We start from the raw sequence: 12,043 nt of genomic DNA on the forward strand, positions 1-12,043 counted from the left end.
ATTAGAGCAGCCGCAAGAGCCGCAGCACAACGGCAGCGGCAGCGGCAGGAGCAGCGGGTTCTGTTGCAGGCTGCTGCTACTGTCCGCTGTGGGGAGGAAACAAACTAGTAAATAGCACGAGCTGCGGCTATTGCTGCTGCTGGTGTATGGTAACAGCGTCTGGCAGCCGCTGCTGCTGCTGGTATGGCCGGCAGCGCCAGCAGCAGTGCAACAGCACGAGGCTTAGTAATGGCGCCTTGCTGCTGCAGTGCTGCAGCCAAATTGCGAATTTAAGGATAAATAAGCTTTATTTAGGGGCCTACAAAAGAGGATTCGCCTTCCTAGCGAGGCTCTGCTGCTCGAACTGCCGCTGCTGCGACTATATACCACTGTGAGGTACACTGCCGCTACTACACCCCTACGGCTGCTGGCGGCAGCAACTGCAGCCCTTCGTGCAGCCATAAATGACAGTATACTTCTTCTGATTAGCTAAAACTCTAGCTTTTATGCGTTTTCAAGCACATCGAAGCGTGTTACGAGGCTTCCTTTCGCGGCCTTAGTCTGGTGTCTGTACCCTCCCACAGTTGCTGCCGTCCGTCTTGGACGAAAAGTTTACCAAGAGCGAATCGGCCGTAATCACCCCGTGTGCTGGAAGTTGCGCCATTATTCAATCGTGGCGTTTCATGCTGTAGCTGCCACCCTGCTCTCTCTTCGCCTGCAAGGGGCCTCGATATACATTTATATATTTGTAACGAGAAGCACACCCAACAGACAGGGAGCGTTGGCAACAACCCCTCCTTGCAAGTCCCCCCGCCTCCCCTAAGCCGGCAGTAATAGCATCCTTGCAATTCGCTACTGCGGAAATTAATAGCGTGCCTGGAGTGGCCAGCCAGCCTCTGCGGCGATCGGCTCAGAGGCGCATGCAGATAACACCCGCCCTTTCTGCGTATGTGTAGTGCTCCTGCTCTAAAGTTTCACACACGCGGCCGTGTAAACAGTGCGCTCCACAGCAACAGCACGTCTTATATGCGCTGGGCACCACTGTTCTGTGTTTTAGCCTCTCGTAAAACTGCCGCGACAAAGCAGCTGGGTAGCGGCATGTGCAGCCTTGCAGGAACCCCTCTCCCCTCCCTCCAGCAACAGCCCCTACTGCTCAGCATCAACACACTGGTAACTAGCCACCCTCCGCTTTTGCTGGATACAAGTTCAACTGTCTAGGAGCGCCTAGACGCATCTGCACTGCAGGAGTTTCCGCCAATGGCAGATCCTCCCTCCATTATATACCCTCCTAGAAGAAGGCCTTAGTGTACAGACAGCTCTACAGACTATGCGTCCCAAATTTTTAGTGGAGAACGAGCTTAGGTTCGTGAAGGCGGCGCAATCGCTAACGCGACACCCCAACCGTTCCTGCTCCTGATGTATAAGCCCTGGTGTATTTCCTGCGGCGGCAACCGCTTTTAAAAGCCGCCGCTGCTGCCGCGTCGGCAACACACACACTGGCAGCAGTTCGGGGGGACGGGAGATCTGAAGTGACCCTCTTACATGCCGAGCTTCGTGCGCCTCCAGTGCCGCCTCTTGCTGTTATATCTGCAGCAGAAAGGGGGAGCAGCTTGCATGCGATGTTGCCCCCCTCCTGCCGACTAGAACCTGCTGGTAGGAATAGCCCGTTGTTAGCGTCACGCATAAAATCCACTAAGCTCGTGGTCTCCTCCTTACTCCCTCCCTCTAGAGAACACGCATGAAGCCCTTGTCACGCCCACACAAAAAACTGACAGACGCACCTGATCTTGCAGTCAGTCTTCATACGTACCCAGTGAGGGATGGGACGGTTCTGCTTCTGCTTCTTCCCCAACCGTCTCTTCAGATTGAGACCCTTAATAGACCCCTGCAGCAACGATAGCACCCGCATACCCATCACACTTGCCCCTCGACGGAGCGCCCTGCTCCCAAACAAGCAGAGACTGCGCTCCTGCCCCTAGTAGGAGGTGCCACCCTACCAACAGCTGTGGTGAACGACTAGCTTGGCAATAACGTCAACACTCCCCTTCCCCTCCCCGTACAAGACTAGCTTGGCAATAACGTCACACTCCCCTTCCCCTCCCCGTACTCCCTAAGCGCATGCATGGCGGTTGCTGCGGCAGTGGCGACAAACAGCCCTCCAGAGAATACATTTTGCTGCATGCAGCGTGGGGGGAAGGATCCCACCGCGGGCGGGCGGCTCGTGCCGGCCCCTAGCACGACGGCAGCGACAGGAGCACCACCAGCAGCGCGTCGAACCAGCAGGCAGGCAGAACGAAAGTTCAGAAACTCGATGCGAATGAAGTGCAGACAAAAGGTAGAGCGAAACGCAAACAAACAGAGAAAGAGAGAGAGAGCGAGAGAGAGGACAGGGAAGAACTCCACGGGCCCCCTACCATTTTGCCTGCTCTTCAGACACCCCGGAAGTTCCCGTGTAGCGACAGCTTAGGGGGGCAAAAGGCGAATATAATTTAGTTCTGCTACTCAGGGGAGCCTTTTAGGAAGGCGATCATTGGGAGCGCGTTCCTGCTGGAGCAGCCGCTGACGCCAGGGGCTTTTGCTCCCCACAGCAGCAGCCTACTGTTGCGCAGTGGCAGCGCGCGACTGCTGCTGCTCCAGCTGCTGCTGGTGCATGCGCTGGTCTGCTCATACGGATAAATATTTATGAATGCAGCGCCTTTGAAAGCGCTAAAAGTCCAATAAATTACGGAATCGATTCTAATGGAACTCTCGGGGCTGCCATTTCTGCCTTCGCCGTTGGTGCCGCTGCGATCAGCTTGCTGCTTACACTGCCCAGCAGCGGGAGCAGCAGCAGCTGTTAGCAGCAAGCCACACAGAAAAGCGGCAAATGATCGGAAATAATCATACAAAGAGTTAGATCACACAGCTACGCTACTTGGTTCTTAAGACACGAAATTCGTGTACTTTCCATTGTAGCGACAACTTCGGAAGCTGCTGCTGTTCTTGTAGCTCATCTTTGGCCATCGATTGACAGGCTATGAATACACGTCCTTGCACAGCACCCCAACCACCAACAGACGCGCCCGCCATTCCCGCTTTTTTATGGAATATTTCTGTATTCTGCCCTAATCGTGTGAAATTTTTTATTTTCTTGTCATTGGTCTGGTGCGACAGCGCGTTACACCCACTGGCACTGGCAGTTCAGGTACCTCCTCAACGGCTCCCGATCCGATGACGATGATTCACGGGCGCGGAGCCAGATCATCATTATCGTCACGAGCAGCAGCAGCATCGCTTTTTGAATTCGCATAAGCAGAAGGAAAGCATACTCTAGAAGTTGCAACGGCGAGCGGCACCGCCGACTGGTCCAAGCGGATTTCGCACAGGACTACAATTTGAGGATCGAACCCTGAGCGTTCAAACTTCTCGTTTGAGTTGGAGCGCGCTGCTTAGGCTCTTCATCTTGGACAGGGACAGCAGCCATAACGGCAGTGAATCAAAGGCGTTCTCTGTCTCGGGTGCCAGCTGTATCAGTCATTGAAAAATCTCCTGCCGCGGCTGCGCTGCGGCAGCAGCTCTTCTTTGACGTGTGGTATCAATGGCTTTCAGCGACTGTCAACAATAGGCCTTCGCCAAAGATGACACTCAACACCTGGCTTGTCGCTTGGCTCACGCTGGCTAGAACTACTGCTGCACTAGCGCCCCTTGAGAGTCGAAAGCGCGTCCAATATGTGGATAAACACCTTGGGGAGAGCACCTTTCCCAGCAGCGACAGTGGGAGTAGTAGTCACAGTAGTCGCTATGACAGCGACTTAGAACCCCTGGGGGTGTATGCAGGGGACGAGGGGTATTCTTCTGCAGTGCAGCTGGCAACAAGCGACGATGCCAAAGTACTCCGCACTCTCTGTAAGCTGCTGAGAATTTCAGGGTGTGGCGCTTAGAGCTTTCCAAAGGCATGACAAGCTGAAAACAACAGATGAAGCACAACTTTTGCTACACAAACTCCTGCCGCGGTACTGAACACGCGCGTGCCTCAATCTGCTCGCTTTCCAGAGAGCAGCCTTGCAGTGCCAAACCCTTCAACGTAAACCCATACGCGCTTCGAAGGCAGCTTGCAAATCTGAGCTGCTGATAGGCACTGCATCATTTCGATTCATTCGTTCAGCAGCCTTCTCTTCCGTCGATATGTATTTGTGCTGCATGCGCGGCCGTTTTATTTCGGCATTGCTGCTTCTGGATATTCTAGAGCTGTTGCGGGCACGCTTTGCCGCGCTGGTCTCGTTGCGTGTTTCTACAGCCTTTAGCGTATTCGAAAACTCAGAAGGCGGCCTGAAGTGCGAAAAGGACTTTATTCGCATTAAATCTGCCGAATGGAAGTCTGCACACACTGCCTGCTCTTCTGTATGGAGTTGCAAGTCTGCCCTCGCGTCCGCCTGTACGAAGCCTTTCTTCGCTATATCTTTACTGAAACTCACGTGATAACATCCTTAGACTCCCAATCCTCCCATTCCTCCCAGTCCTCCCGATCCCCCCTCTTCCCCCTCAAAAAATCATTGAGGCAATACGCACTCCCGCAGAAGCGTTTGCTGGGGCTGTCGCAGAGCTGCAGTTACGCATGCGCACAACATGTCTATCCAGAAGACGCTCTTGGCTCCTCTGTGTATTGCATGCTTTCGGGTGTCTGGTGGCCAAGAGCTTAGTCTTGCGTTTGGCTGTGTGTATGTACCAGGCAACGATAAGCACACCTGCAGGTTTCTCCCTGTTAGCGAATCTGAAGTTTCGGGGGATTCCTCTGGAGCCGCCTATGTTCGAGTCAGTCCGCGAAAAAGGACCTCTCCCTCCTCCTGTTTCTTGGTGCCGATTTGTTGCCCTCTTTTTGTGCTTTTGTGTCTGCTTCTTGATCCACATCCCTCCCGCTAATGCGCTGGGTGTCTAGCTGGCCATCTCTCTACAATGGTCAGTGTATATCTCTCCGTACCAATGCCAACCATTTCCAAAGGCCTCTGGCCTCACTCCTTAGGGGTTGCAGTGGCTTTCTAGCCCTTGCAAATGCCTAGCTTTCTCTGCTCATGTGCATCTTCATTGCCACACCCGCTTTTTTCGAGCATTGCAGCTGGCCATCATCTTCTTGAGGTTGTGTTTCCTCTGTGCAAGCGCGTGGTGGTGCCTCGTGGGCAGGTGGTTGTTGCTTCTGCGTAATAATACTTGTACCGGAGTGCGATTTCGCTGCTTTCGACGGCCTGAGAATTGTAGCCGGACTGAAGGGGAAGACGAACGGAGGCTGCCGAGTCAATCAACGTGCATTCGACTCTGCGAGGGCGGAAGGAGCACTGGTTCTAGGCTGCTTCGCGTGTGCTGCCTGCGGTGTCTGTACAGTGCGGATACGTTTGTCCAACAAGCTCCAATCCCATGCGTGTTCTTAAGGGGGAATACGAATGTAAGATACCACGCGTCCAAGGCCTCTCTGCTTCTCGTCTTCTTCTCTGTCTCTCTCTGTGCTAGACCTCTTCAGCTGCTACCAATCCCAGTAAGGGTGCTTGCTGCCGCCTTTGTGCCTTCAATTTTGCCTGCCTGTGCTTTTCTCTGGCGCCATGCGTCTGTTTGCACTTCGGGTGTTTCGGGAGGGGACAAGAGGAGAGGAGTCAGTCCGTTAGTCTTCCTGCCTGCCCCCTCCTTTATTACGCGTTGGAGGGCACTTGGTTCGCCCTAAAGTCTCTCCAGGAAAAGTTAGAGCCATTGACTGGCAGCCGCAACTGCCACCAAGCGTCTGCATTCTTAGAAGTGAATGGCTAGAACTCGGAGTTTTGGGCATGTGGTGCTTCTGCAGGCTACGAGCTGACTGGGACTGAAGGGCAATTGCTAGGAAGTACTGCTGCAGGAGTGCTTACTGCCTACTCCGACATCACATGGGATTCAATGCTTGGTAGGTGGCTGCTCCCGCGACACCGCCGAATTTTTCTCGGTGCCTCTAACATTCCCCCAAGTCGCTTCCGTATACATATACATATATATATTTATATGTATATACACATGCATACATGTGTATAAATCTATATATAGACTAGGGAGCCTTCCTTTCTCGCGTACCCACCCCCCTCGGCTCCCCTCGTCAAATTTTGACTGCTTTCAAATTCCGTAAAAGGCAGCCTTCCTGCTTTCTGTGTCTCCTCTGCCTCAGAAACAAATGCAGCTCCCGCCGACACCAGATTAGCCGCCAGTGGAGGGCCAGAAAGCTACTACACCACACGAGTCCTCCTCTCTGAAAACTTCAAGCTGCACGTTGATTCAGTGGATTCCACACTGCAGTACGGCGGTTTGCCTTCCATTCGGTTCCTGCCTGCCGCGCGCGCTGAGGCGTCGTCTGCTGCTCCCAGAGCGGCTGCTGGTGATGCTGTAAATGGTATTGACGTTGGAGGGGTCCCCTCTCCTCGCTGAACTTTACGCAACACGCCTCTAAAAATCCCGACCTTTGCTGCTTCGGTTGGATGCATCCAGCGGCTGTGACTGGGGCGACTCTGTTCCTCTTGTTGCTTGTGTAGGGCAGCGCTGTCGAAAGATGGCCAGGCGTTTTCCAGCAGCGCGATGAAGACTTTTATGTCGATATCTAACAATAGCTACATCAGCAACGCCTGGTTCACTTCCAGTGAGGTTTGACTCTGCCTCCTCTTGCAGTCACGAAAGGAAGAGCCAGCACGAGCTGCAACCGCAGCACATCGGTACAAGAGAACTTTGCTGCTTTGCGCTTGAAACTGCTGCAGAGGGATCTGTCGCGATCTTGATTACTCCCCAGAAAAGCGAAAATCCTTCTACTCTTTTAAATGCTGGCAAAGCGAAGACGGGTACCTGGAGGGAGACAGACGGTACCAACGTCACTAGGGTAGGGCGCTCTGTAAAAGCCGCTGTGATCCTGGGTCATGTGCAGTCGACATATAGCGATGCGCTCAAGGCTGGTTCTGCTGCTCGCGTTTCAGCCGGAGGGCTTTCTTGGAATGCCGAATATGGCTGCAATATGTGCTTCCCCATAGAGTTGCTTAGAGTTCTCAGCATTAGCCGCCACAGCCAGCTTACGCACAGCCAGTACTCGCCAGATGAGCTTCTTTTCCAGCTGGCTGACGCACAGCCATGAGAAATGTCGATTGACTGCTGTCTCCCAGGGCGTGGACGTTGCATGCGGTGGCCTCGATGCCTTTGCCTATACGACTGGCTTTACCGTAGGGACGAAGTCTGAACCCTGAGCATCAGAGCTTAGCCACACCGTGCAGACTTTGACGTACTGTCCTTTGCGAGGCGTGTCGCCATCAACCTTGGGCTGAGGGTGCAGTGCAGGGCAAGCAGCGCACGCGGTGGAAAGATCGAGGGGAAGGGGGGGAGGAAGGTAGACGTCTGCGGATGGAGGCTTGGTTTTCTGGCGCAGTCGAGGAACACGCAGTACAAAGCTGCCGTATACTGCAGCAACAAGGACTCAAGCGCATGCGAGGGGTTGACTGAGCTCAATAGCCAACTGGAAAAAGACAGGCCTGCTGCAGTGATGATAGAAGGTGCGTTTGTGCGTCAAATCCTTACGGCACGATATTCGCCAGAAAGCCTTGAAATCGCATGGCGAGGCCTCCACAAATCCCACAGCCTCAAGTCTTAGGCTTTCATATGCTCGATCTCAAGAGGGTTCACCCGCCGTCTTTAGTTTTGGGGCTAAGCACAGGGTGCGTTACGGCTTTGTGTGTCTAGAAGCGAAGGCGTAAGGCTCGGCAGTATGCGCAGGCATCTCGTGTCATCCGAAAGGGACGGCATTTGCGCTGCTCTTCTCCGATGGAACGGTTCTTGCCTTCGGAGACCCCCTCCAAGGGGGCAAAATGACGGACGAAGCTGAGGTGGGAGTTTGCTGTTTGGCCTTTTCCGTGGCGGGAAGCTTTCCTGCTGAAGCGTAGGAGCGCGCGCGTGCCCGCACACCTTAGGAGTTTCTTTCTAAGCAGCGTTAACTGCATGGCCTGTACGTCTCGAGGCGCTGTTGCGACAGCGTGGCAACGAGCGGCTCGTGCGCTTTCTTTCTGAGTGGAGGGCTTTTCTGGCTCTCAGGCATCAATAAGCCTCAGCACTCGAGGCGTCGGACTGCATGTGTGTTCTTCAGAACGGCCTAAGCCATTTCGACGTCACCCGCAGACAGCGCGTGAAGAAAATTTTGGCAACCACGGGGGCCTTTACCGTTCTCCTCCAAAACGGATCAATGTACTCCTGGGGAGACACTACCGTTGGTAAAAGCACCACCATAATTCTGAACCTGAAAATCTTCTTTAGGGCGAGCGTGGCTGCACGGATCGGGTCGGGGTTGATTGAGGATTCGAGTTGCGTTGTACTGAAGAGTGGGAGACGTCGCCTAGATGGATGCAGCATCCGGATGCATCAACGCAGCCACACTCTTGGAGGCGCCGACGGCGTGTGTACCGTGTGTTGCATGCCGCACGGCACGTGAAATTCTAGGGGTGAAAAGGGGAATGGGTGGGAATGCAAGAAGCGCTACAGACTACGGTACAGGTTGCGTCTTTGTCTGTACATGTATCTGTGTGTGTGTATGTATGCATGCATGCACGTATGGGTATGTGCATATGTGGTGTGTTTGTGTGTGTCTGTGTGTCTGTGTGTCTGTGTGTGTCTGTGTGTGTCTGTGTGTGTGAGTATGTGTATATGCATGTGCGTGTTGTGTATGTCCGTGTAAACACATGCTTTGCTGTGCAAAACAGGCGGTCAGCTGCCCAGTCCCAAGCCCACCGACATCATGTCAATTGTACGTCCCACCGAGCTCCCCAGGCGATTACGCCTTAGTTTGCGGAATGGTGGAGAGGCAGACGTAATGTTTGGCACTGAATACCCCGTTCCAAGGCCTCTGCGGTATGGGATGCGGGAGCTGCAGCAGCTAGCAGCATCGAGCATGCGCCGAACGCCTTACTGGCCTTTTTCCCATGCTGGAGGCTCAGAGCTTCTGTACTTGCCGGCCTGCCCTCAGGTTGCGGCAGACGTGGGGTTTGCCGCGATGACAGGTGCAGGGGATTTGTATACTTGGGGCAAGAACCTGTCCATCCCCTCACGCGTTGGCAGCGAGGGATTCAAGGTAAGCGTATGCGGTAGAGCCTCCAGCAACGGCTTTGGAATTGAGGGCCTGTGACTGACCTTACGAGGTCAGTGTGGTGCAAAAGCGTGTTGTTTCTTGCAGAATCACAAAATGGACAGTGAGAAAGCGAAGGCGGTGTTTGTCCTAAAGTTGGGGCTTTTATGGTGTGTGTAGGGAAAATTCAGTGCCATGCGTTTGGCGTGTGTATGTGTATGGATGTGTATGGATGTTTAGGTATGTATGTGTGTGTATGATGATGTATGTATGTATGATGATGTGTGTATGTTTAGGTATGTGTGTGAATGTATGTGTATGGATGTATATATGTGTATGTATATGTATGTGTATCTGTGTATGTGAATGTATGTGTATGTATATGTATGTGTATCTGTGTATCTGTGTATGTATGTGTATCTGTGTATGTATATGTATGTGTATGTATGTGTATCTGTGTATGTGAATGTATGTGTATGTATGTGTATCTGTGTATGTGTGCTTTTCAAGGCGGAGTCGATTTGGGCTGAGAGGAGCTGTTTTGCAGCCATTTCCAGCACAGGCACGCCACGAAGTTTGGGGCTTTGTGGGGGGCTGGGTTCTGAGGCATGCCTTCATGGAGTTGTACCAAGAGCGTGGTGCTCTTAAAAGCTGTTTGCGCTGAACTGTCTATGTTGGCCTTTGGCGGAGTGGCGCTTGGGGTTGTTGCAGGCGAGCTGGCGGTGTGGGGATCTAGCGCTAGTACACTTCCTGTTTGCACCGAGGGCTTTTCCGGCTCGAACAGCGTGTCCTTCAAGGCGGTGAAGCCGCAGCTGACAACGGGTGTCAAAAGTGTGATTGCTGCACTAACCCCTTCCCCCCGTGTATCAGACAGACTCTACGCTGTAAAGCTCGAGAGAGACTGGTGCCGAGTTCGGGCGGCGCCAAACGCGCTTTGCGCATGACAGCCCTCTCTGCAGAGGACTTCTCGGTGCATGTCGCGTGGAGCAGCGGGCTCTAAAGAGGCTGGCTCCGTCGCAAGGCGGTTGCGCGTTTTTCCTGCAGTGGTTCGTTTCAATGAGAGAGCGGCTGTGGCGGCGAGGCAGCGCGGAGAGACTGAGGATTCCCCAGGCCTGTGGGAGCTGGTGGCTTGGGGAGACCTCGAAGCAGGGGCGACCCTGCCTAAAGGTATTGCTTCTGCTGTCAGAAACGGCGTCAAAAGTAAGGACTATCACCTGGCCGTTTCTTAGAGGCGGAGGCTGCTTGCGCCGCGGGGTCTGACTCGGAGAGCTGTGCCGGCTTTAAGCACCCTCGCAGTTGCGTGCTGGGGATAATCACCTGTGGCGCGCTCGTGAAAGAGAGAGAGAGAGAGAGAAAGAGGCGCGCTGCTTATCTGTGGAGTTGGGGCTATTTGCAGGTCTGCACGCCACCTCAGGGGCTTTTCTTGTCGTCAACACAGACAATATGGTCGAAGTTTGGGGAGATTCCGCTTCAGGAGGCGGCGATTTTCCCGCTGAACTCACACACGAACGTCAGCTCCGATGCCTCCTCCTCTAGGGGACACCGTTTATATTGCTTTAGGCCCGCCGTCCGGCTTCGGAGGCTTGAGGCTTTTTCTAGCGGGCACTGCAGCGCAGTCAAGGGAAAAGCGCCGCCCGTGGCTGGCGTTCCCCTTGTCTCGACTGCACGATGTATATTACCCATTCATGCGTTCGTAGGTGCCGTGGCCGCTACACTTTTCTGTCTACTGCATTCTATCTCCTTTGGCCATTTTTTTGGTACCCCGTGAAAAACCTCGCATTCTGCTGCTGCCGGCTCTGCACAGCTTTGTGTGATCTGGTGCACGTTCTCCGGTTCACTGTGGTTAGCCGCCGCTTCTTTTCTCCTACGCCTGCCTTCGGCCCCTGCCTCTTCCTCTTGAGGTGCCACTGCCTCTGTCGACTGCCATCTCGCTCGCTGCACGGCGCGTTCGCCTTGTCGCCTACGCGTTGGAAGCTGGCGGATACACCCTGGATATATGTCTGCAGGTCCCGTAGCCTCGATAGCTGAGCTCAACCGTGCGTTCGTGCTCATCTACCTCTCCGGGGAGGTCCTTGTCTACGGCCATGCGGGGCCCACGATGTACTCGGGAGTTGACAAGGCGTCTCTAACCGGGGGTAGGCCTAACAACATCCCAGAGGAAGCAAGAGCCTCTCCAAAAGCTGCGTTTGAAGGCTTGGAAGGCTCTGAACGCTCGAAACGTCCGTCCCTTGAACCCGCAGGGGGAGCCTTCTTGGAGGGGTGAGGTTTGAAGACCCACGCTTTTGAATGTTCGCAGGCAAGGTTGTGGAGCTGACAGACGGACTCTCCATTGTGCGCGGCATTGGTGGCGGAGACATTTTCGTGGGAGCCATCGGAACTCCTTGTGTTCCCAGCATCTGGGCGTCTTGGGGGTTGTGTAACGGGAAGTGCGTTTTGGCGTAGGCCGTCCCTTTCCGTCATCATTGAGCATCCGCTTGACATAAGCCGACGCGCTTCCAGTCCTCTCACGTCTGCCGCTCTCTGCCTTCCCTGCCAAAGCTGAGCGCCAGCGGGTCGCACTCAAGAAGACGCCGCACGGAAACACATTTTTGTCTTTCTCGGGTGTGCTTTGGTTCGGTGCAGTTGTCTTGGAAGCCGCACACGCGAACGGAGCGTTGTATATGAGGCTAAGAATGGCGGATCTTGCTCGATCCCGAGTACAGTCAGAGCCCGTAGCATGAAGCTGAGCAGTTTTTTTTCTAAAAGCAGACCACGCTATCCGCATACGGACCAAAGACTTTAGAGGCTGCTACGCGATACAAAGTGCCTCACAGCTTAGTTAGCAAAGACATGCAGCCTTCTAGAGTTTGATGTGGCTGTGTTGACACAGGTGTGGGAATCGAGACTTGCATAGGGGCGGGAGCGGCTCTCGAGTCATGCAAGAGTGAGCTGCTCTCTTGGGATGCAGAGCCGAGCTGGCGTAATCCAGCTTTTGCGCCTGTGTCTTGA

General features: G+C 54.1%; 1 protein-coding gene across 1 annotated transcript; it reads left to right on the forward strand.

Annotated features, from left to right (window-relative positions):
- The first annotated feature begins 7,046 nt into the window (after positions 1-7,046).
- LOC34620677 lies at positions 7,047-12,043 on the forward strand. Its single transcript, XM_026338043.1, has 14 exons — positions 7,047-7,180; positions 7,273-7,496; positions 7,717-7,826; positions 8,084-8,207; positions 8,694-8,737; positions 8,957-9,061; positions 9,566-9,617; positions 9,767-9,886; positions 10,100-10,255; positions 10,452-10,565; positions 11,062-11,190; positions 11,352-11,481; positions 11,678-11,751; positions 11,925-12,043. Exons 1-14 carry the CDS (start codon positions 7,047-7,049, stop codon positions 12,041-12,043), a joined length of 1,635 nt encoding a protein of 544 aa, XP_026193828.1.

The sequence above is a fragment of the Cyclospora cayetanensis genome, unplaced genomic scaffold, assembly GCF_002999335.1.
Source record: "Cyclospora cayetanensis isolate NF1_C8 unplaced genomic scaffold, CcayRef3 CcayRef3_contig_221, whole genome shotgun sequence".
NCBI lineage: Eukaryota > Apicomplexa > Conoidasida > Eucoccidiorida > Eimeriidae > Cyclospora > Cyclospora cayetanensis.